The sequence below is a fragment of the Pieris napi genome, chromosome 24 (genome assembly GCF_905475465.1).
Source record: "Pieris napi chromosome 24, ilPieNapi1.2, whole genome shotgun sequence".
NCBI lineage: Eukaryota > Metazoa > Arthropoda > Insecta > Lepidoptera > Pieridae > Pieris > Pieris napi.
Genome location: NC_062257.1, coordinates 1,733,774 through 1,759,803, shown reverse-complemented (window position 1 = coordinate 1,759,803; position 26,030 = coordinate 1,733,774). Strand labels below are relative to the sequence as shown.

General features: G+C 33.6%; 1 protein-coding gene across 1 annotated transcript in view; it reads right to left on the bottom strand.

Moving 5' to 3' along the window:
• LOC125061767 (ATP-binding cassette sub-family C member 4-like) overlaps positions 1–26,030 on the bottom strand; it is a 77,327-nt gene that overhangs the window by 40,951 nt on the left and 10,346 nt on the right. Inside the window, exons 4-9 of the mRNA XM_047667364.1 lie at positions 17,651–17,876; positions 14,849–14,946; positions 13,737–13,937; positions 9,537–9,663; positions 6,488–6,634; positions 4,742–4,923 (exon numbers count right to left, since the gene is read on the bottom strand). Of these exons, the coding sequence (XP_047523320.1) occupies positions 4,742–4,923; positions 6,488–6,634; positions 9,537–9,663; positions 13,737–13,937; positions 14,849–14,946; positions 17,651–17,876 (981 nt within the window). The remainder of the gene's footprint in view (positions 1–4,741; positions 4,924–6,487; positions 6,635–9,536; positions 9,664–13,736; positions 13,938–14,848; positions 14,947–17,650; positions 17,877–26,030) is intronic.

Below are 26,030 nucleotides of genomic sequence, written 5' to 3'. Positions count from 1 at the left end.
ACCTTAAGTTGGGTATAAAATAATAGTTTAAAAAAACTAAAAACACGCTGTTAAAGCACATCAAACTAAAAAGTGAAAAATAATTCCTAATTTAGGCTGAAAATGGTAATGAAGAAAAAATACTGGTTTTATTGTGAAAAAGCGTGGGTTGCTCGATAGACGAAAATATGGCACAGACTTTTTAGTTGGATTGCTTTAAAAGCGTGTTTTTCAGTTTTTTTTAACAATTTTTTATTTTTTAGTTAATTTTTTTTTCGGATTATTGCATTGTCATCGATCTTTGACAGGTGCGCAAAGTTTGAATTAAATCTGTCCGTTAAAAGTGGGTCAAAATCGACACCGAAGGAGTCGGTTACATACATACATACAGGTGAAGCTAATATAAAGCGTGTAAAAAGAACCGTCATGGGCACATGGAGACTTCTATATCATCAGAGGCGTTATTTATTTTGACATGACTCTAGTTCGGTGGCGATTGTTGTATATGTTCAAATATATGTTAAATGAAACACTTTGTTTGAAGCTGAGTAACAACTGACTTTAATGGTTTAAAATATGAGCTAGTTATCTTAATATGTATATATAAATTACGTGTCACGTTGTTTGTCCGCTATGAACTCCTAAACTACTGAACCGATTTCAATCAAATTTGCACACCGTGTGCGGATTGAGCTTACATCTCAATTTATATCCGCAGTATTATTTTATTGCTAAATATTTGTTTATTATTTGATAGTCACAATTCTAACAGATGGCGCTGTGTTAAAAGTACGTACCAACGTTTCGCATAAGCTACAATTTAATGGCATAACCACCAAAAAAACATCAGCATCATTTGTCTACATATTTTATAAAAATAAGCAATAATTTAAATAATTGTTTATCGAACTGTCGCGTTCATCATTGCACTCACCCATGCATGAAATAAGAAATATTGAGAGAATAATTTTTCATATATATACGATCAGTTTTCAACATTCAAATAACATTATTTGATATGGTTTGATAATAAACATAGCACGTGTTGCCCCAAGACTGCTACCTCCTTCTTCAATTATAATGGGTAAAATCCAGGGTAAACGGCGTGTAGGTAGAAGGAAAGAATCATGGCTTCGCAACGGCAAGTGGGATTTTTTCGAAATGAAACATCATTAGGCGCATGAGGGTAAAATTTTTACGGATATAACGCAATAATAACAATATTAGCGTCACGAAGTTGTGCAGCGTTTTTGTCAAAGGGAGAAAGAAAAATAATTTATTGAAATCTCAACGAATTGTAAATTAAAATGCCACGTGTTTTTATTATCGATGAAAGAAATTAAAAAAAATAATTTATAATTTGTATTAATTTTCGACACTTAAATATTTTAATGACAATTAAATTCATTATATTCCTAACATATCTTCCTTTTTCCTTCCCTTTAAGTCTCGGAAATGTAAAGTTTTTGATTTGTATAAATATGAACAAGACTTAAAATTTAGTTTGCCAAAGAAGTTTCACTTCTGACATGTGTACTTTGTACGCACGCACTTTTTTTTTACTTGGGGAAATGCATGAAGGGTTAGTGACTCGCGATTGTGCATATTATACTAAAACCCTAAGACGCCACCAACAATCACCTAAGGCGGGATGCGGTAACAGCAGAGCCATATCCACTTCCCGAAATGCGATGCAGCGGTTGCGTCGGCCTCTTCATGCCCATTAGTTTGTGAAGATACTTGACACAGCAAGTATCCGTCACAGACCGGGCTTTTAGTAATAGCTAGGGGAGATCGGGTCCAGTACTTGCAGTGATGGATCACCTTCCCCTTCCCCGCGTGGGCACTTTTTAGTTGGTGAGGATTTATTTAGACGAATCATTGGTCTAGTGGTTAGTACCCCTGACTGCGAATCCATGGGTCCCGGGTTCGATCCCCGGCTAAGACGAACATCGATGTGATGAGCATTTGGTGTTGTGCTTAGGTCTTGGGTGTTTAAATATGTATTTATATGTCTATCTATCTATAATATGTATGTATATCCGTTGCCTAGTACCCATAACACAAGCTTCACCAGCTTAGCATGGGACTCGGTCAATTGGTGTAAATTTTCTAAAAAAAAAAAAAAAATACATATATTGCTTTGTGATTTTATAAGAATGTTACACATGTTACACATTTATTGTTATTGAGCGGTTACTTTCATCCCGAATGGGCTTTGGGACAACGCTTTGATCCTTTCGGCCTCTTTGTTTTTCATGATAGATAGATGAAGAGTAGTTTTAGATCTCAAGAAAAATACTTTCTTATATTTAAATTGCTCTATACAAATAAATATATCTAAAACTAAAAATCGTTTTGCGTCAAGTTCAATCCCCTTTAAATGGAGCTTCTTTAGAATTTTTTCAAGTGATGTTATCTAGTGTCTAGACTCAATAGAATCTCAACCGTGGACTACTTAATTCATGTTAAGTGAATGGATTTTGTTATAGTGTCTATACAAGCCTATGCCGACTTCCAAACGTATTTAAACATTTATTTGTGGCTTTAATAATTTATTTGCAAGAATATGGTTCAAAAATGTTATGGTGGTACAATCTAAAGTTCGCATATTCTGCCACACATAATGGCGTGCAAATTTTACTTATAAGGAATTTTATAAATAATTTAGACATTACATTTTTAATCTACATATTATGGAAGTTTTTTTTTATGGCTCTGGCACGGTTTGTGCATTAGCCAGCGTCAAGTATAAGATTTTTATAATTCGTGCTTTTTGCCTTAGAAATTCGACCATGTCCTCCATGTACGGTTTAGGCACTCGCCCGGTACCGCACAACCTCCCAAAGGCCGAGAACAAATATTAAATGAAATTAAAACTTGCCCTCGAACCGGGAATCGAACCCGGTACCCCTCACCTAGCTGCCACTTAATAAGACCGCTAGGCTATGAGGCGCCTTTATGGAAGTTTGTGAGGTTGAAGGGGAATCTAAATACACCAATACAAAGAGACGTTTTTAAAATAATAGAGGAAAACAATACAATGTTTAGTGTGACTTATTTTTTAACGATTTAATATAGGAGACAAAGGCGTACTTTAGTGAAACATAACATTAAATACCGCCGTACAATTACATTAATAATTCAAATTGAGAGAGTAATCTCTGAATCTACTGAAACGTGTGTCTTTAAATTTATTGAAAAAGCTGCTTTTTGATCATTTTCTTTCTGCCTCGTAATTAGCTCTGCTTATATCATTATATTATATACTAGCTGATCCGGCAAACGTCGTTTTGCCATGTTTATCATTTGTGGTTATTGTGCCTCACTCGACATAGATAGGTATAGTGTGTCGCGGACTTTTTTGTAGATATTCATAAGATCTACAATTACTCAGAACATTTTATGGTTCTATCTTTAATACGGGTACGCAAAATAAGTAACTTTTTTGGTTGATTTTTTACACCTTGTGTCCGAAAAACCCTAATATCTTACGGAACCCTATTTTTGTTAATATAGCCTATATTACTCGTGGATAATGTAGCTTTCGAATGGTGAAAGAATTTTTAAAATCGGTCCAGTAGTTTATGAGCCTATTCATTACAATCAAACAAACAAACAAAGTTTTCCTCTTTATAATATTAGTGTAGATATATTAATTATTGTGACTCAGTTAACCTTTTGATTGTCTTTTAAATTTTTGTTTATACATATTTTTATTTGTTATTATTGTTATTTTTTCTTATGAAAGAAAAACAAATACTGCATAAATAATTATAACTGCATAAGTTGATAAAAAATGCTATGCAATAGCTTTACCGCGGCAGTCCCCAAGTGTCACACTTTTTTTATTAATTATTTTTGCATTTCTTGTAGGTGTTTCTTTTTCATTGTTCCACATTAGGGTTGCCTGGAAGAAATCGCTTGTTAGCGATAAGGCCGCCCGTTGCCTTATAACTTTTGTAACCTGCTTTTTTATTTTTGTTATGTGTATGTTTTTGAATAAAGTAATAAAGTATAAAAAAATAAATAAAACGAGTTGAAAATTACCAATACAAAGCCACATTTGTGATTATCATATGCTATATATTTACCTCACATACACACTCTCACGTACATACCCTCACTTTCACACCACACAGCACAGCCTAAGTAGGTATGTTATCATTTTTATGATTTTTTCTTTGTTAATATTTCAACGTTTTTTATATATATACTAGCTGATCCAGCAAACGTCCTTTTGCCATGTATATCATTTATAATAAAAAATAGGGGTTGATCGTAGAGGGGTGAAAATTAGGAGTTATATGTACTTTTCTAATGCTGTATCATAAAAAATTATCTAAAAATTAAAAAAATATTTAGGGGTGGACTACCCTTAACATTTAGGGGGATGAAAAATAGATGTTGTCTGATTCTCAGACATACCCAATATGCACACAAAATTTCATGAAAATCGGTCAAGCCGTTTCGGAGGAGTTTAACTACAAACACCGCGACACGAGAATTTTATAAATTAGATATTCTTTGGAAATATGTTTAGTATAATTGTTGTAGGTATATCATTTATGTTAGCTGGTAGATTACAAAATAATTAAATTTAATTAACCCGAAAGAAAATATATTTTGCAATAGCCGGATCTGCAAAGTCGAAGGAAAACTTTGCGGCAGTTGATAAGATAGGAATTCTAGAAAAAAGTTATAGAGATTGATAATGCCTACAAAGTCACATCTTGTCTCTTGTAATATTTTAATGACAAACCTTGCCAGATCCCACAGCTCCAATAATAGCGCAGAGTTTTCCTTTTCTTATACGTAGCGAGATGTTTTTGAGAGCCAAGAAGTTGGGGTCACCAGTCCAACTGGCTGAGACGTCATGAACCTCCACAATCATGTCTCCCGGGTGGGAGAGGCTTCTTCGGTTCTTCATACTGGCTCGAATACCTATTTAAATGTACATTAATACTTGATAAGACACATTAAAAGGCGGTACATTATATTATCACATAGAACTCCCCATTGGGAAACCTTCCCTTAGGGGAAAGGGCTATTCGTTTATGATACGGAACAACAATAAAAGGCAGCTGCTGCAGTCCATGGACACCCATGATAGTGCATTACCGGCCATTAAGAGAGTAATATGCACTTTTAAAAGTTTGGAAGGACCTCCACTGAAAACCGATTCCTTTCAAAGGGAAATGCCTAGAGAAGGGACTAAGCGTTCCAGCCAACGTTGTGGTTGTGTCCTTTCTGCCAGTGTCTACTTCTTTTTTCTAAGACAAACCAAGAAATAAAACCCTCTGTGCAAACCTTTGACGAACTAACTTTATATTTTTTAATTTTTGGACTGTTTTTAGTAGTACAGTGTACAGTATTATTATTATACTTAATATATTAACACTTATTGAAGTTACATAATAAAACTTGATTCTAAGACATCTTATGACCCGTTTTATGTAATCAGCGTGTCCTGTGACACATAGACCTCTTTCAGCTGCTTCCATTATTTTCTGATGTTAGCTCTTCTTGTCCAAGTTGTGCCTCATATTCTCTTTATCATTATTCAGTGTATATAAACAAATGTTATACTAGAGTACGTCAAAGACGGTTCGACAACCTGATCCCTTTGTCTTTGGTCTTCCAGTCTTCCTGTGGTTGACAAGCTGGTACCACAAGTACCATTAAAACGGCTTCAGTCTTACATACTTACTCCCTTTTCTAAACGGCATGTAGTTAATTAGTTAATATTTCTAAAGACCAGCAACTCACTCGAGACTTCTAGCATGACCATTGTCAATGTTTTAAGGCAATTGTGATGGTACTAGAATATATTTTTATATAGAACAGGGGGAAAATGGACAGGAGACTCACCTAATGCTTAGTATACCCATAGACACTCTCAATGCTCGCCGGCCTTCTAAGAATTGGTACGATTCTGTACCAGGAATTCTGGACTCAAAAGACGACTTATATATGTCACCGTAAAATTGTAAACACCGTTAGATTGTAATCTATCTCGCGAGATTGTAAACTGTCGAAATATTGTCAACTCAACGTACTGCTTACAATTTAACGTATTATTATTCGGTAGATTGTAATCTATCGAAGTGAAACCGTCAAATTGTGAAACGGATCGCACCTCGCGCGCTGATTGGTTTAACGGCATATGCCCGCGCCACCATATTTCTTTGATAATTGTTGTCGAATGTAAATTGATTGTTTTGATGAATGTACATTGATGTTGTGTCGAAAGTAACTCACGGCTTTAGTTATATGAAATTGTTGGGAAGTAAAATTTTACGTTTAAACTTTTAAACTGAAGTAAAACGAATTTGACGGTTTCACTTCGATAGATTACAATCTACCGAATAATAATACGTTAAGTTGTAAGCAGTGCGTTGAGGTTCACAATCTTTCGACAGTTTACAATCTCGCGAGATAGATTACAATCTAACGGTGTTTACAATTTTACGGTGACATATATATACTGTTATAACTTGCCACTCACCATTGCTTACTCCATTCAGGGCATCTGACTTCGGCGCGTAGGATAGTGGCCGAATATCCCTGCTCCTAGATTTTCGTATGCTGTTAGTTTTATTAAATAGGTTGGGAGATGGCGCCACAAAGCTCCTACTCAAGTCTGGCCGATCCTCTGCAAATAAACAAAAAAACTTGGCAAGCAATTCATAGCGTGAAAATCGGAGGAAATATTTAACCGACTTTCACAAGTGTAGCGCTAGTGATAATGTCTTAAACTCGAACAGTCTTTGACCTGTGTAAGGAATAGAATTCACCAAAAATAAATGATCACGAAATAGATACACAAAAGAAGAGAAGATTAAATCTCCTAACATCGTAAAAATGTTCTGCGTAAAGAACGAAGAATGTATGTGTTGTATAACACATAAATTGTCGATTTCCACGGTTTTAATTGAAATTAATTTATTCGTATCAAATATATAAATTAGTTCCAGCTGTTTATGTAAGGCCATTGTGAAAACAATTACGTATTGTATACAATAGATACTTTTTATTTTATTTAAATTGTATAATATATTGTATTAAGCCCGGAAAAAGTGAGGACCAATGGAGAGGTGATCTGATGCAATTTTGGCAAAGTTGGCAAAGTTCAAAGTTACCACTCTCTATTTTAATAATAAATCGTTTATTTGCCAATTAGATCGATTAAATGTAAAAATCCGCACAATCAGCCATAAATAAAAAATGCAAATGACATATTAATTTTTATAATGTCACTAGCTGACCTGAAAAACGTCGTTTTGCCATGTATATCATTTATAATAAAAAATAGGGGTTGATCGTAGAGGGGTGAAAATTAGGGGTTGTATGTATTGTTTAATGGTGTATCTTAAAAAAATAAATAAAAAATGTATCTAAAAATTTAAAAAAAAATTAGGGGTGGACTTATTCCTTAACATTCAGGGGGATGAAAAATAGATGTTGTTCGATTCTCAGTTATACCTACTGAATATGCACTCAAAATTTCATGAGAATCGGTCAAGCCGTTTCGGAGGAGTTTAACTACAAACACCGCGACACGAGAATTTTATATATTAGACATAATAAGAACATTAACATAATGACATAATAATAAGTTCAGTTATTTACAATTGGTGTCAAACTTATGGTCTAACTACTCGTACTCACCCACGATTTTAGGCAAAATGTTTTAAAGATATATTTTACTTGACATTAAACATTTATTAAACGGAGTCCCTTTGGGCAAGGTTCCGAAGATACTGGCAGCGTTCCCCCTTTGAATCGCTAGACTAATTCTTTGTCCGAGGTAGCTGCCAGCTCTTCGGTCTCCTGTGATGTCGACTAATCTTTTTGCTATTTCCTTAAAAAGCCTAATAGCGCTAGGACCCCACGGACCAAGGGTCTCGACACCGAATGGGACAAAATCATATTGGACTCCTATTAATATACATATTTTAGTTATTATATTCTAAGGTTAGTTAATATTTTTTATTCTTGTTTTATTAAAAACTGTTTTATTTGAACATTTTGTCACTATCACTTCCTAAAAGACATGTTTATTTATCCAACATCCTTAAAAGAACTATTAATTCTAAAACCATGGACATTTCGCACCGATGGACTAGCCTAGCCTAGATCCGCTTAACACTCGCTGGTACGTTGAAGAAAAAAATCTTGAGGAAACTGTCTTAGACCCAAGAAGTCGACTGTGTGTGTGGGCAGAAGGCTGGCCTATTAAAAATGATCTCGATACAGAGGCCCAGACTTAGATATGTTGGCGTCTCATTATTTATTGCAATCAAGAACATATAACAAATGATTGTTATATAAATGTATAATGTTAGATTTTAAATGTGTTTGTTTTATTGCGTATATAGCGATACATTTTTGCAAGCAATATATCAATCATAATGAATAATACATTCAGAGTGCGTTTCAGACATAGACAACTTGGCGCCAATACAACAGACTATGTAGTTTATCTATGAATTTTAATATGTTGTAATTAGGTTAATATATCATAAAATAAATCAATCTACGTTATTTTCTAATAATAAAAAAAACACAGGATTTTTTTAAAAGATAATATTTACATTTTTAAATTAAAAATATACCAAAATTGATAACATGTATTCGAAGAACTTTATGTATTAAGAAAATTTACTAATCATTTATTGTGTGTGTGAGTTGTTAAATTATGTTTCAGTACATTATATTTAAATAATATATTCCTTTAAAACCGACTCTAAATTGCACAAATATTAATTGGTCTTAGATAATTAAAATATCCTCACCATATATATATAATTAAAACCTGCCAAATAATTTATTTCCAACACACAAATATACAGTATTTATAATATTCATAATATAGTAATAATTAACAATAATTGCTAATTAACACAAATTTATTATGTTTCTGTTTAGGAAAGCGTAGTTATTTTAGAAAAAACTGAACCAATATTGACTATACGTGGGCCTTTCCCTTGAAGAAAATACGAGATTTATTCGTATTATTAAGGGTAGTATGTATTTTTTTTATTTTTTTTTATCTGCTGACTTGTAGTGCCAAATACGACGAACACAACATTTCACGAAAATCGGTCGAGTCACTTTGGGGGAGTTTAATTACAAAACACCGTGACACGAGAATTTTATACATTAGATTGTGTTTTAATAAGAGTCCACAAATATCATGGGTGATTTTGATTAGTGCCTGCTCTTAAATACTTTTATCTTTTAATAAATTTAAGAAATGTATTAAATAAAAGCTGTGTAAAAAGGCTTACTATAAAGTTAACGATTATCTAGTTGATAAAAGGGCCTGGGACTAGTGCTAGACAGGCTACTTCTAATTAATTTGCGATATTTGTTTTAAAATAAGTGTTGTTTGATGATTTGCCATTTTAAAAGAGTACCGAGAGTTTGTTACGCTGGCTTTTTCTCTCGGCCTACACCAGTCTTCTTTGCCGATGAGTAGGGATGTCTACCGATACAAATTTAATGACGTGGAATAAGTGATAAAAGTTTAGTAATTTAGTAGTTAAACTTACCCAATATCATGAAGTCTTGAACTCTTCTGAACGAGACAAGGAGTTCAGCGATGAACGTTATCACCAACGGTAACACCAGTGTGATATTTATTTGAGCTGCTGCTATGAACTGCTGAAGAGGGTAGATCTGAAAGATGATGATATGAGAACAAAACTGTCAGGCGAACAGCGTGTTATAGGACAGAGGTAACAAATTAGCACCGTTAGTTTTCTTTTTGAAGTGAAACTTCTTTATCGGGGTTGGAAAAAAATTTAGTGTAACATTTTTTCGTTACGCGTCACATTTTTCCGTTACGCGCCATCTTTTGAAGTGAAACTTCTGTATCGACGTATGGGAGAAATTTTGTAGCAGGTTACGCGCCATGTTGCTTTTTGAAGTCAAACTTCTTTATCGGCGTTGGAAAAAAATTTACACACATTTGTCACATTTTTCGGTTACGCGCCATCTTTTTCTTGTCCCTCCCTTGGTTGATCCGAAGAGATTCGAAGCCATTAGTAACAAAAATATATAATAACGATAACAATGATATTAATACTAATAATTCTATTACAATTAATGAAATTCTGTAATAATCTTAGTACTACATAGTAGTAAAGTAATAAGTTAAAATGAAATAATTGTATTTGTATTCATGTCTATGATAATAAAAGCCTTTTGTTAAACTTTATCTAATTTAACTTTATTTAACCAATTTCTGTAAAGTTGCATACAGTAGATCATTTTTCGAAAAATAAGGTCATAAAGAAGTTTCACTTCTTACGTGTGTACACCTAGTACACGCACACATTTTTTTTATATATGGCTCTGGCACGATTTGTGCATTAGCCAGCGTCACGTATAGGATTTTTTATAATTCGTGCTTGTCTTATAGAAATTCGACCGTGCCCTCCATGTACGGTTTTAAGCACTCGCCCGGTACCGCACAACCCTCCCAAAGGCCGAATTAAATTAAATTAAAACTTGCCCTCGAACCGGGAATCGAACCCGGTACCCCTCACTTAGCTGCCACTTAATAAGACCGCTAGGCTATGAGGCCCTGCACCGTTAGTTAGAAGAAGAGCAGTGATGGCCTAGTGGCTTCAGCATGCGACTCTCATACCTGAGATCGTAGGTTCGATCCCCGACTGGCACACTGACGATTTTAGTCTAAGACAAGCCGGTTTCCTCGCGATGTTTTCCTTCACCGATCGAGCGAATGTTAAATACATAAAGAAAGTCTATTGGTGCATAGTCGGGGATCGAATGACCTCAGGGATGAGAGTCGCATACTGATGCCACTAGGCCAACACTGCTTCACAAGAAATAAGATATACATATGGGAACATCACATGAAGTCAGTGTGAGCAGTCATCGCAGTCTATGCCACGCATAGTAGGAGCTTCACCTGCCTTCGAGAGAAGAGTACTCATACTCCTTTTCTTTTTTTCGATCCAGTTTAAGTGTTTAGGAGAGTGCTTTAGGATAGTACTTTAGTTGAAACATGTAAACGCTACTTGCTTTAGTAAACGCTACGCTAAAGAACTTGCCTTTCAAGTTGTACTAAAGCACTCTCCTAAACACTAAGATAATGTAAATCGGACCTTAGGTACTGAGAAAATATAACCGTTTAGAGCGACTCCGGTTTAAGCGGCCAACTGCTTATAGCGAACATTTTTGACGGCTCATTGGTCTAGTGGTTAGTACCCCTGACTGCGCATCCATGGGTCCCGGGTTCGATCCCCGGCTGAGACAAACATAATAATCCTGCCGTTTTTTACGTCATACGGATACTACGACATAGTATCATCGGTCGCTTAAATGTCATTATATCCGTTCTACTGTATATATAAAATTGATAGCGCGGAGACATAATTTCGAAAATTTCTAGAAGTTGATAAGATAAAATATTCTCGATTTTATAATTACAATCATAATCGAAGTATTATCGTGCTATTGTGCCAATGTACTTGATAATCAGATAATGTGAACAAACATTTATGTTTAGAGAGCAAATGTATTCAAGTACTTGCAACTAATGTCGTAAAGTGGTTGACGGGATGAGAATTAGATATTACGGAGTGATTTGAGTAAATTTGACAGGCATTTGGGGAAATATTTTTACACGCTTTATATTAGCTTCACCTGTATGTATGTAACCGACTCCTTCGGACTCGATTTTGACCCACTTTTAAAGGACAGATTTAATTCAAACTTTGCGCACCTGTCAAAGATCGATGACAATGCAATAATCCGAAAAAAAAAATAAAAAAAAATTAACCGTAAAATAAAATAAATATACCTAGTTTAAAAAAACTAAAAAACACGCTTTTAAAGCACATCAAACTAAAAAGTGAAAAATAATTCCTAATTTAGGCTGAAAATGGTAATGAACAAAAATACTGGTATTATTGTGAAAAAACGTGGGTTGCTCGATAGACGAAAAATATGGCACAAAGCAAATATAGCAAAAGATGTGCTTTAAAAGCGTGTTTTTTAGTTTTTTTTAACTATATTTATTTTATTTTTATATAACGGGGGCAAACAGGCTTTAGGCAACTGATAAGCGATACTGGTTTAAGAATTGGTATTGGCTTCCACATATCTATTTATTTATTTATGCTTTATTACCTTATTCACAAAGATACAAACAAAAATACAAAAAAAACATGTTACAAAAGTTATAAGGCAACGGGCGGCCTTATCGCTAACAAGCGATTTCTTCCAGGCAACCCTAATTTGGAACAATGACAGAGAAACACCTACAGAGAGTACATGAATTGCAAAAATAATTAACAAAAAAAACTCAAAATAAAAACTCAAAATAACCCGTTACTATAACTAAAATAAAGTAAAGTCTAAAGGAAAAATAACAATAATAATAAATAGAACTATGTATAGACAAACATTTAAAATACAATCAAAAGGTTAACAGAGTCACAATAATAAATATATATAAGCAGAGGCAGCTAATTACGAGGCAGAAAGAAAATGATCAAAAAGAAGCTTCTTGAATAAATTTAAGGACAATAATACATAGTGGTGGTGCGCGGCAAAAACCGCCTTAAGAAACGCTCAGCCCTGCGATTCTGTAACTCACTTTTCGAACTCACACAGTGGTTTTCGCTCACACAAACTACAAGCTCCCACCTTTTCAGAATAGCAAATTATAAAATGACTGCTTCACGACTGATTTGAGAGCGACCGCCGAGGCGAAATCCGCTGTGTGAGTTCGAAAAGTGAGTTACAGAATCGCAGGGCTGTTGTGGAACGACGAGGTTATACGGATAGTAATTTATTTATTTATTTCCTTAATACTAATACAATAGAAAACAAAAAACATACACCTTTTTATAACTAATTATAAATAATGCAATTCTTGTGAATTCAGCCTGTGTACAACTAAATATATCCATGTCACATGTAATATTCAGGGTAATCATTTATTCCATTTAGATACACAGTATGTACCAAAGATTTCCTTATCTTTACATTAATATAATTAATATTTTCAGCGTTTGAACGTTTCAATATTAGCTAACCTAACCTAACATTGTATACCTACTGAGCATATAAATATTACAATTTTTTATAGGGCAAACGGACAGGAGGCTCACGTGCTAAGTGGACACTCGCAATGTTAGAAGGCTCGCAAGTGCGTTGCCGGCCTTTTAAGAATTGTTCCGCTCTTTTGTTGAAGGACCTGTTAAATTGGTTCGAAAAAGCGCCTGAATTGCTTCGAGAAAAGAATTTAGGAAAGAAAGTTAGAAATTTAATGAATTTAGTTGTCATTGAAATATTAAAAGTGTCGAAAATTAAAACAAATTATAAATTTAATCTTTTAAATTTATTTCTTCGATAATAAAAACACGTGGCATTTTAATTTATCATTCGTCATTTGAGATTTCAATAAATTATTTTGCATAAAATATAAAATACTAATATTTCATAAACAAATTTTAAAAATAGAATATCTATAAGGGAATTCGCCCTTCTCACTCTCTCTCTTAATCGGTCTCAATCGCTTTCTCCCTATTTATCGACGAAAACGCTGCACATCTTCGTGACGTTTTGTAAAAATTTTACCCTCATGCGCCTAAAGAATTTTCACTTATCATCACGAATTTCGCTATGTTTGTCATCACGAAACATAGCGAAATCTTGGACCCTTCTAAAGATTATAGCGCCATAGTTTGTCTATACAAAAATTCTTTAATACTTACAACATTTGCGGTGAGGACGTTTCCAAAAACCAATGTATACATTAGTATAGCGATGAATAGCGCAGACCTCTCAGTGAAGGTCATGAATCCGAGGAAAATTGTTCGCAAAATTGTCGCAGTTTTCACTTCGACCATTTCTTCAGCGCGTTTTTCACCAACCACCTTTTGGAATGGCACCTCCCAGGCATACATTTTGATAACCTGTAATTAAACATTGTAATTAAAACATTGACAAACAGCAGCCCTGCGATTCTGTAACTCACTTTTCGAACTCACACAGCGGTTTTCGCATCGGCGGTCGCTCTCAAATCAGTCGTGAAGCAGTCATTTTATGATTTGGCATGCTGAAAAGGTGGGAGCTTGTATTTTATTGTTTATCAGAATGCCAAATCATAAAATGACTGCTTCACGACTGATTTGAGAGAGACCCCCGATGCGAAAACCGCTGTGTGAGTTCCAAAAGTGAGTTACAGAATCGCAGGGCAGCTGCAAACGTGGTTCTAAATTTTAACAGCTATATACCAACAGCTTACAAGAATAATATTATGTATGTGTGACTAGGTGTTAGTAGTATTTAAGATATTGTTTTATAATTAATCAGATTTGAGTATTGCTCTGTCTTATTCATTTCTCGCTTCCTCTCAAACTCCTTCAAGTCCTCAATTATCGTGTCGATGCCCTTGAAACCTTGAAACTTTCATGCTACCCGAAGGGCTCCGTCCGATCAAATTGCACGATGTGCAAATTCGTTGAAATCGGTTAAGTAGTTTAGGTGTCCATAGCGGACAAACAACGTGACGCGTAATTTATATATATTCACTATATGTCAGGCTACATCTATATATAAAAATGTTATGTTGGTTTGTGTACGCCTCAAAAACTCAAAAAGTTCTGCACCGATCGAGCTGAAATTTTAGCATCTGCATCAAGGATTGTTTTTATCTATTTTTTTTTTTTTTCCAAAAGTATTGTAAAATTAAACTTATATGAAATATATTCTTTGTTTTGTTTCTCATTTCTGAACCATTCAATCACAATGGGCCACAGCGAAGGTTACAGTTTGTTATATAAAAACGATTATGATATATGTATTTATCGTAAATTTTCATCACCTGTATCCCGTTGATAACTTCACTCATCACCTTGATTCGTTCATCAGTCTTTTCAGCCGTGCGGAATCTCACTTTACCCATCAAGCTACCAAGACCACCTGTAATCAATAGCTTTGTTAAGAAAGTACAGAATTTTCGTGGTTTTTCAAAGACGAAAATGTTTAGATCATTTAAAAACTTATCATGAATATCTGAAAGCAATGGATCTTACTGGAAATAGGCGATTAAGGGGAATCTATATACCTTTATGGTCACTATATGTTTCAGGAATTCAGAAGCTTCTTAATGTAATAATAATAATTTATTTATTGCAAGAATATGGTACAAAAATATGTAAGGTGGTACAATCGTAAGTTCGCATATTCTGCCACACACAATGGCGAGCAAATTTGTCTTAGGAATTTTACATTTTACATTATTAGTACAAGTCAATTCTTATATTATTTGTATCGTATATTTATACGTTATTAAATTTATATCAACTACAGTCTCACGCAAATAATCATTTATTGAATAGTAGAATTTTCTAAAAGTAATACACCAAGTCGCGTTTTAAAGACTAGTCGGAAGATCTTTTAATTATTTTGTAATTTATTGTATACATTTGAGCTGTAGATTTTTAAAACTGCAGACTACTCGGTCATGATACAAATACCCTAAAGAGCTTTGGAAAGAAAATTCAATACCTGCCTTGCGATTCTGTAACTCACAAACAATAAACTACAAGCTCCCACCTTATCAGAATGCCAAATCGTAAAATGACTGCTTCACGACTGATTTGAGCGCGACCGCCGCTGTGAAAACCGCTGTGTGAGTTCGAAAAGTGAGTTACAGAATCCCAAGGCAGTAGAGTATTTTAACATTTACTAATATCGGACATTCTACGTAAATGACGTTACGAATTTAAAACGTTTTAGATATACATTCGTCGTAAAGTAAAATATGTATATTGATTAGATTATGAATCTAAAAGGAAGTAATTAAAAATTAAGGAAAATAAAACTTTTATGATAAACAATATACCTATAGTCCGACTTAGTAGACTTTCCACTATCACGAGATTGGTATCTAAGCCGCGAAACCATCGCTAGTATATACATAAACGTTCGCAAGAACCGCCATTTTGGATTTGTCCTTTTTTGATTTTGTTTCACACACACACTCACACACTGGCATACACACACCCTCACATACGCCCATACAACTTTATTTGTACTAACTTCTAATTAGTTGACTGTTTTGTTTTTCTTTCTTTAATTAAAACGTTAAATTTGTTTGCCTACCCATATATGTACTTTTTGTAACCACTCAATATGACTTTGCTGTGGAATGAAAGCCTGGTTATCCATATCACAGGTTCTTGCCTAGTTTGGAAACCAGTCTCCCAATGCCTTCTCAACTGTAATCTTATTGTTTGTTGTAAATGTTATATGGGAGAAAATAAAAATTATTCTTTTTCTTATTTGTAGTAACAATAATTAACATCTTAAGGCCCTATCCCAGCACGAATTTCTGTGTCAGTGTCTCGGGGTGGGCTGCGGGGCGCAGTGGAGAGCTGGAGCACTGAGGCGCGCCGGCCCGTAATAACAATTAGTTATGTAAATCATTAAATTAATGTAATTTAATCATTTTTTTTCTGAATTGGATTACTTGGCTTGCGATAAAATATATTGTGTAAATTTCAAAATCATGCTCTATATACATTTTCGTCATAAAATGTTAAAAATTGGCTATGTTTGGATTTTTTTTCTATCGAGCGAAGTTAAGTTATGGATACAACTACTCAACTCCACCATATATTTTTCCATTCATTCATTTTCCATTCTACTTCAAGAAACGGTGACGAAAAATGAAAAGAAACAATGTACTTTTTATAAGTCCTTAAGAACTCAACTACTTATTAATTAGCGCAAAACAACGTTGCGTCGCTAATGACAAAGAGGATTAACGATTTTATATCTACTTAGCAGTTTATAAAGAGTTTAAAATATTATCTTTATAGGAAACAGAAGCAAGCACCTACATTTAAATTTATAAAGGATATATCTTGAAAATTAACTTTATATCAACTCCAAGTTGAGGTCCTACCTCAAACCAATCTCTTTGTATTGTTCCAATTGAATCAAATCAAATCAAATCAAAATCAAAAACGTTTATTCAATTTAGATGCTTCTTAGAGCATGCTTATGAATGTCAACAAAGCTTACAAAATTCACGAAAGAGCAGGACTACGCCATCCGTTCGCAAAACTACCAGGAGGCCTTGTTCTGAGAAGAACGGGCAAGAAACTCAGCAAGTTTTGCCTTCCCTTTACATTACAATCATTCAAAGGAAAATGTCATAAACCACAACGTCATTAAAGTTACATAAGTAAAAAAAATTAAAATCTGTTCTGTGATTTACCACATTCACCATTACACACATATTCATAATACTTCAAAGATAACAAATCAAATTATAAGAATATAATTAGAACTATTGCCAAGCGTTTTTATCTTCCAGGTAGTCATTGACTGTGTAGTAACCTTTACATATTAAGGTTTTTTTGATATGTGTTTTGAATCTGTTTAAAGGCAGTTCCAATATTTCACTAGGAATCATGTTATAGCAGCGTATACTTAGGCCCATAAATGAAGTATTTATTTTCTGCAACCTGTAAGACGGCTGGAAAAGTTTCCCCTTTTATTGTATTCCTATTGTGAATGTCGCTGTTCTTTAAAAGAGAACTAATATTACTATGAATGAATAAGTATGTTTTAGTGTAGCTTCATGTGTATGTAGTATAAAAAATAAATATAATACCTTGTATTGGTAGTGCGATGACAATCAATGCTGCTAAACCCAGCAGAGCAGCATAACCAGCTTGCAAATATCCCAAATAGCAGACAGCTGCCAGCTGTATTGGTATTATCCACACATAATGAAGGAAGAGGAAGGCCAGGTCAAACCTCTGGAGATCATTCGACAGTATATTTACGACCTTCCCAGCTGTCGTCTCCCCGAGAGACCCATTGTTCATCCGCATTATCTAGAGAATAAATTATTTAGTTATTACCTTATTCAAAAACATACACATAACAAAAATAAAAAAGCAGGTTACAAAAGTTGTAAGGCAAGGCGGCCTTATCGCTAACAAGCGATATTCTTCCAGGCAACCCTAATGTGGAACAATGTAAAAGAAACACCTACAGAGGATAGAGTACCGGAAATGCAATAATAATAAACAAAAAAAACTCAAAATAACACGTTACAATAACTTAAATAAAATAAAGTAAAATCTAAAGAAAAAATAACAATAATCTATATATATAAAATGAAAATGGTGTTCGTTTGAGGCTCTTTCACGCTTAAACCACTGATTGTATCGATGAAACTACCACTATTCGATGCGAAATTTTTCCTAGATGGTTTATGGCTATTTATTTATTAAATTCCAACGTTCCTTCATTTTTTTATTGCTGTTTTACTTTTATGAAAATTTATCCATACGGACTTCACCGCGGAAACATTCGGGGAGGCTTCCTAGAACCTCTAAACGTCAACATCTGTTAAAAACTCAATTTTCGAAATATTTCAATTTTCTTAGCGGGAAGTTAAAAAGAAGAATAATAAAAATATGAAAAAAAATAAAATAATGAAACATAAAATTTATTTTAATTCGTCCAGCAAAGCGGGCGCGAAACGGCTAGTAATAAATAAAAATATGTATAAACAAAAATTTTAAAGCCAAGTCTGTAAGCCTGTCTTAGACCCAAAAAGTCGACGGCGTGTGTCAGGCACTGGAGGCTGATCACCTACTTGCCTATTTGATTTAAAAATGAACATGAAACAAATTCAGAAATCTGAGGCCAAAACCTAAAGAGATTGAAGCGCCGCTGATTTATTTATTTTAATAAAGATTTGTTTGATTGAAAAATTTAGTACGTAATTTAGTTATAAGCTGTTCGTTTAATAAATAATAATAATATAGCAAATTTTAGTTTGAACTTTAAATAGCGATATATTAATTAATAAATCAGCTACAACCTTTTTAGGTCTGGGCCTCAGATTTCTATAACTGTTTCATGATCATTTTTTAATCTAATAAATAAATAGTTTGGAAAATCCAAAAGTGCACGCCCCATAGCGGTCATTTACATTTAAAATTCTCATTCAAGTTTTTTTTTTTTTAAATAACAAAAAAAAAAATGAAAATGAATGATTGAAAAAAAAACAATTATATTATTTAATTTATATGGCGCCACTATATATCTTTATATATACAATTCTTCTGTGAGTGTGTATATCACTGAACTTCTCTCAAACGACTGGACCGATTTTGATGAATTTTTTTGTATGTGTTCAAGGGGATCTGGGAATGGTTTCGATTCACAAATCAGCCCACCAGATGGCGCTGCAGTCGGTACTTTCATACTTTGCTTTACTAATCGCTTGAAATATCATGCAGGACAACGTCTGTCGGGTCCACTAGTTTTTATTATAAAAAAATATATAGTATATATATATACGTCCAAGAATGATTGATTTTAATGTTATTATTTACTATGTTAAACAAAATAATTGTTCATAAAAAATACCATATATGCTTGATAGATTATTTAACTCGATTTTAGTGCACTCATATTATCCTGTAAGTGTTATATTAGTGAGAAAAAAGTCATTCAAGTTTCGAAAGACTGGGTTTTTTGACATGTCGAGAGTAGAGCACTGCCAGAGGCGTGCAATACCCACGGGTATTATAGATAGTAAAGTAAAACTTATAAAACAAAAATCTAAACATAATCAAATATACAGTACTAGCGGACCCGACATACGTTGTCCTGTCTTAACTATGAATATTGATTTCAAATTGGTATAATGAATTAAAAAATATTTCAGAAACAAAGTGTTTATTATTCTAATGCTTATATTATACAACATTCTTTGTTTGTTTCTCTGGCTCGCATATTACTATATTATCAATATAATAACTCCGATCGAAGCATTTATTTTGAACGATATTCATTTTTCTTACATCCTCTGACGATATTTGAAGCACGCATTCTGTCAATGTTGTGTTATGTCAAACGCCATAAGGTTACACCAAAAAGTTCGAATTGTATGGTGGTTAAGTATTCTTGAATTTTCTAATTTTCCGCGTAATTTTTTTCTTTTATAAGAACCTTCTCCTGACAATTACAAACACAACAAAAAAAAATCAGACAAATCGGTCGAGCCGTTTTCATGTGATGTCGTGACAACGGAAAACGGGTTTCATTTTTATATATATATAGATTAGGAAGATACATACTGATAACTAAAAGAAGATTGAAAAAGAAACGGGTTTAAATATGTAAGTATCTATGAAAAATGAAAATGTTTATATGTATCTCAAATTTTACATTAAATACATGAGTTGAGACAGCCCCCGTAAGTAGTCAGATACACTTGTGTTGGGGTTGGTTTTCTACTTCCCTTATTTATACAATATTGAGACAGTTGTTAGAAAAGAATACAAAACAAAACAATAACCCAGCTAAGAAGCAAAGCCGGTAAAAAAATTAAATAAAATGAAATGTAATTCTCATACTTTCTCTGACGATTCTATGAACTTATTTTATGCATGCGCGGTTGAGTGTGTATGTGCGCATGTGTGTGTGTGTGTGAGTGAGTGTATACTTGTTGTTAAGTATTTATATATTTACTAGTGGACCCGACAGACGTTGTCCTGCATGATATTTCAATCAATTAGTAAAGCAAAGTATGAAAGTACCGACTGCAGCGCCATCTGGCGGGCTGATTTGTGAATCTAAACCATTCCCAGATCCCCTTGAACACACACAAAAAATTTCATCAAAATCGGTCCAGTCGTTTGAGAGAAGTTCAGTGACATACACACTCACAGAAGAATTATATATATAAAGATTTAGTTATCAAGCTTACGACATCACACACAGTCCTAAATTTACTAATTATTTTACAAAATCTTACATCTAAAATGTGTGACAATTAATGCAAGCATAAGTTTCTCAAAAAAAAATACAACCAAATCACACACGACAATACAAACACACATTAAAATAAAATAATTTTTTTAACATAAACATAAAATAAAATTTTCAACAAATTTCATTACAATGAAATTTAAGTATATAATTATGTATGAATTATTATTGTATTATAGTTGATAAACAATGTTCATCACAAATATAGGAGAAATCCAATTGATTCTAAAAGTTTGTTGACTCAGTTCATCTGATTTCTAAAAGTAAGAATTTTAAAGCAGGATTTTGCTTAATGGATAGAATTTCTACTTATTGAAAACTAAAACTCACAAAGACGGTAAATGTTAAATTAAGTTTCAATTAATAGTATAAGATCCCGATATACAACGACCTTCACCGAGATGCTTATTTAATGAAACGTATTTTATATTTAATTTAATATGTCAATAAATATAATCCATATGGGTTGCCTAGCAAATTTCAGTCCAGAGTATGTTTAATTAATATTTAAAAAAAAATATTTTTTTATAATTTGCATGTAGTAATTTTTTTTAATTTTTTTCAATCAATATTTTTTATCAGGGTAGTATTATATATGTTTCACTATAACTTTCTTTTTTACTAAAGATGTATATATACTTTAGTGTCACATAAAAAATATACACATAAATAATTAATTGATTAAAAACAACCTAACGTTTGCATATTCTATGGGCTTCATACTTTCGATTGGTATAGAATTTATCTAATAATCATACCGGTGAAATGTTTAAAAGAATATATTTTTTTTTAATATTAATTAAAATACTCTGGACTGAAATTTGCTAGACAACCCATATGGATTATATTTATTGACATATTAAATTAAATATAAAATATGTTTCATTAAATAAGCATCTCGGTGAAGGTAGTTGTATATCAGGATCTTAGACCATAAAGTTTTAGTTTATACTCTTATTTCAATGATATATCATTTTTGACATGTCAGAGATGACAAACCTTTTTGGCCGGGCACATTTTTCAATTTCAATACGAATCTGAACATCTGAGTCTGAACATACATTTTATTGTTAATTAATGTATCCATTTAATTAAATGCGGTGCTCCACATTAAAAGTGGTTTAACGGCGAAAGATACTTACATTCCTTTCCGTCACAAACAGTAAAAAACGCACAAGTTAAGATAACATTTTTTTTTAATGGTTTACTAAACCTGGAATTAGTAGGCAGTGATGCCAGCTAAAGAATAAAATAAACTAATTAAACTTTATTATATATATTGTTCGTGATATAAAAGTAAATATTTGTTACTTTTGTATTAGTTCACTTGAGTAAATAAATATTAATATTTACTTTTTGTAGGTAAAACATAAAAAAATACATATTGCCCTCAAATTTGTCCTTTTTTCGGTGGAGTACTTTTTTAGTAGCAACACTTATGAAATGTCAGAATTCTACGGAATGAAAAATTTGAGTATAAGTCAAATTGTGGGGGCCTCATAGCCTAGCGGTCTTATTAAGTGGCAGCTAGGTGATGAGTACCGGGTTCGATTCCCGGTTCGAGGGCAAGTTTTAATTTAATTTAAATTTGTTCTCGGCCTTTGGGAGGGTTGTGCGGTACCGGGCGAGTGCTTAAGCCGTACATGGAGGACATGGTCGAATTTCTAAGGCAAAAAGCACGAATTATAAAAAATCTCATACTTGACGCTGGCTAATGCACAAACCGTGCCAGAGCCTTAAAAAAAAAGTCAAATTGTTTGTGTTTTCCTATAAGTGCTTGTAACATTAAATCTATAATTTTGTTTTTCTTAATAGCAATGTATCGGTATGCCGAGCGTTGGCAAGCCTTTGTAATTGAATAAAAAATGGATAATACTGGCTAAAGACTCCGCTAATCGTTTAAATCGTCAATTATTTATCAATATACTTAAGTAAATCAATTTTATCAAGATATAGCGCAATTATTACACCATATAATATATTATGAATCATATGATCACGTGCGTTATTTCCTTCATGGTTCGATTGTGCGTAAATTCTCGCACATTTCCGTGCCAATCAAGGCTAGTCTTAGAATCAAAGACATGTAATAGACATATAGAATATCTTTTAATAAATAATTTACTAGCAGACCGGCCAAGCGTTGCTGTGGCTAAGGTTTTTGTTATATTACATTGTAGCAAACTATTCAAGGGACACGGTAGGAGAACACCAGCCATGGGGACTACCATGCTTTTTTGGTGGTTATGCCATTTAATTGTAGCTTATGTGAAACGTTGGTACTTTCAACACAGCGCCATTTGTTAGAATTGTGACTCACAAATAATAAACAAATATTTTGCAATAAAATAATATTGCGGGTATAAATTGAGATGTAAGCTATCCTATCTTTTAAGTTGGATCAAACTACATACGGTGTGCAAATTTGATTGATATCGGTTCGGTAGTTTAGGAGTCCATCGCGGACAAACAACGTGACACGTAATTTATATATATTAAGATGGTCTCGAACATAAATAAATCATTGGCGCTACAACTTTTTAGGTCTGTATCTCAGGAATCTGCATCTATTTCATCATCATAGACATAACATTTATTAGTAACGAAACACACAGAAATATACAAAATAATAATGGTACATTTTAAGTGTGTAATGTGTTGTTGTTGTAATTGGCCCTGGCTCAGCATTATGCTGTGGATCAGACGTGTTCCACAGCGCTGGTCATTCTGCCATAGACCACATCAGTTAGTTCGCGCCTCAGACGCAAAAAAACAAAAATAATGTTTGATAATTTGTCAATCTAATAGGCAAGCAGGTGATCTGCCTCATGCATGACACATGTCGACTTTTTGGGTCTAAGACGTGCCAGTTCCCTTACGATGTTCTCCGTCTTCGAGCGAATGTTAAAAAGACTGAAAGTCTCCACACATAGTGCACAGCCCCCTTCCTATCGACATGGAACCAACAACAGAGTTGGTGCGGCGGAAAAAGCTAAAGCAAGCAGGCTCCGAATATGATTTTGTCCCATTCGGTGTCGAGACCCTTGGTCCGTGGGGTCCTAGCACTATAAGGCTTTTTAAGGAAATAGCTAAAGGGTTAGTCGACATCACAGGAGACCGAAGAGCTGGCAGCTACGGATAAAGAATTAGTCTAGCTATTCAAAGTGGGACCGGTGCCAGTATCTTCTGAACCTTGCCTAAAGGGCATTTTAATAATATATTTAAGTTATTATATTTTAAGGTTAGTTATTGTTTTTGTTGTTCTTCTTTTTTGATATCTTAATATATATCAATTACGTGTCACGTTGTTTGTCCGCGATGGACTCCTAAACTACCGAACCGATATCAATCAAATTTGCACACCGTGTGCAGTTTGATCTAACTTAAAAGATAGATCAAACATCTCAATTTATACCCGCAATATTATTTTATTGCAAATTATTTGTTAATTATTTGGTAGTCACAATTCTAACAGATGGCGCTGTGTTGAAAGTACCGACGTTTCACATAAGCTACAATTTAATGGCATTGCCACCAAAAAAGCATGGTGGTCCCCATGACTGGTGTTCTCCTACCGTTTGCCTTGAATAGTTTACTACTATGTAATATAACAAAAACCTTAGCCACAGCAACGCTTGGCCGGTCTGCTAGTACGAATATGTTATAGAAAGGATAAACATGTGTGAAAATAACATGAGAAATTAAGAAGCCAGGAGATCCATGCAACTTCCGCAGCACCGCAAAGCACCGAGGGGACTCTTGTATGGAAGAATTATTTATGTAATCCAATATTCAGTATGCATGAACTTAGAGCGATATATACATAGTCGGTCCCAAAGTTCTGTCATAAATGGAAATAATGATAAAAACAAAAGTACTTATCACTTTTTAACGAGTGATATATCAATGTATAGTACATTAATTAAGGAATAGAAATAGCATGAAATTATTCGAAATGCCCTCTCTTATTTTTAATACAGGCCCTTAAGCGCCACGGCCAGTCGTCTATCGCAGCACGCAATAAATTCATGTCGATTTCAGTGACTGCTTTATTAAAAATGACTTCAGAGTCTCCATTTTTTTATGTGGTATAGCACAGACCTTCCTCTCTAAGATCTGCCAAATTTTATAGTCCAAAGGATTAGGGTCCTGACTGGAGGAAGGCCAAACCTCATGTCTAATTGAGTCGATGTTTTGACGCTTAAACCAGGCTTGAGTGGTCTTGGCTGTTTTGAAGGCGCAGAGTCCTGCTGGAACACGAAGTGATGTCCCACAAATAGCGTGCTGGGCAGGTCTTTGACAAATTGATCCAAAACCGTCTCTTGGTATTGGTCTAAGATCCCGCTATACAACGACCTTCACCGAGATGCTTATTTAATGAAACTTATTTTATATATAATTTAATATGTCAATAAATATAATCCATATGGGTTGCCTAGCAAATTTCAGTCAAGAGTATTTTTAATTAATTTTAAAAAAAATATTTTTTTAAACACTTCACCGGCATGATTATTAGATAAATTCTATACCAATCGAAAGTATGAAGCCCTTAGAATATGCAAAAGTTAGGTTGTTTTTAATCAATTAATTATTTATGTGTATATTTTTTATGTGACACTAAAGTATATATACATCTTTAGTATAAAAGAAGTTTTTAGTGATACATATATAATACTACCCTGATTAAAAATATTGATTGAAAAAAGTTCAAAAAATTTACTACATGCAAATTATAAAAAAAATTTTTTTTTTAAATATTAATTAAACATACTCTGGACTAAAATTTGCTAGGCAACCCATATGGATTATATTTATTGACATATTAAATCTATATATATAAAAGAAAGTCGTGTTTGTTACAACACTTATAACTCGAGATCGGCTGGACCGATGTTAGTTATGTCTTTTTTGAGGGATTTTTCTCCACTCCGAATAGCAGAATAAGTAATAAAATTTCGGATAAGTTATCGAATAACAATAAATAAATAAATTAATTTTACGAATGCACACGGCATGTGGTGACATTTGTTGACAAAACTACGCATCATTTTACGTCGAATTCGTGTCACTTCAAGAAATTCCGAACTTGAGGTAAATGAGGAGATGCATAACCAGGCTTTGATCTTGATCGAAAACATGTGTTACCTCATCAAAAAATGTTGTAAAGCAGAAAGTGCTTTAACATGCAGTATCGCAAT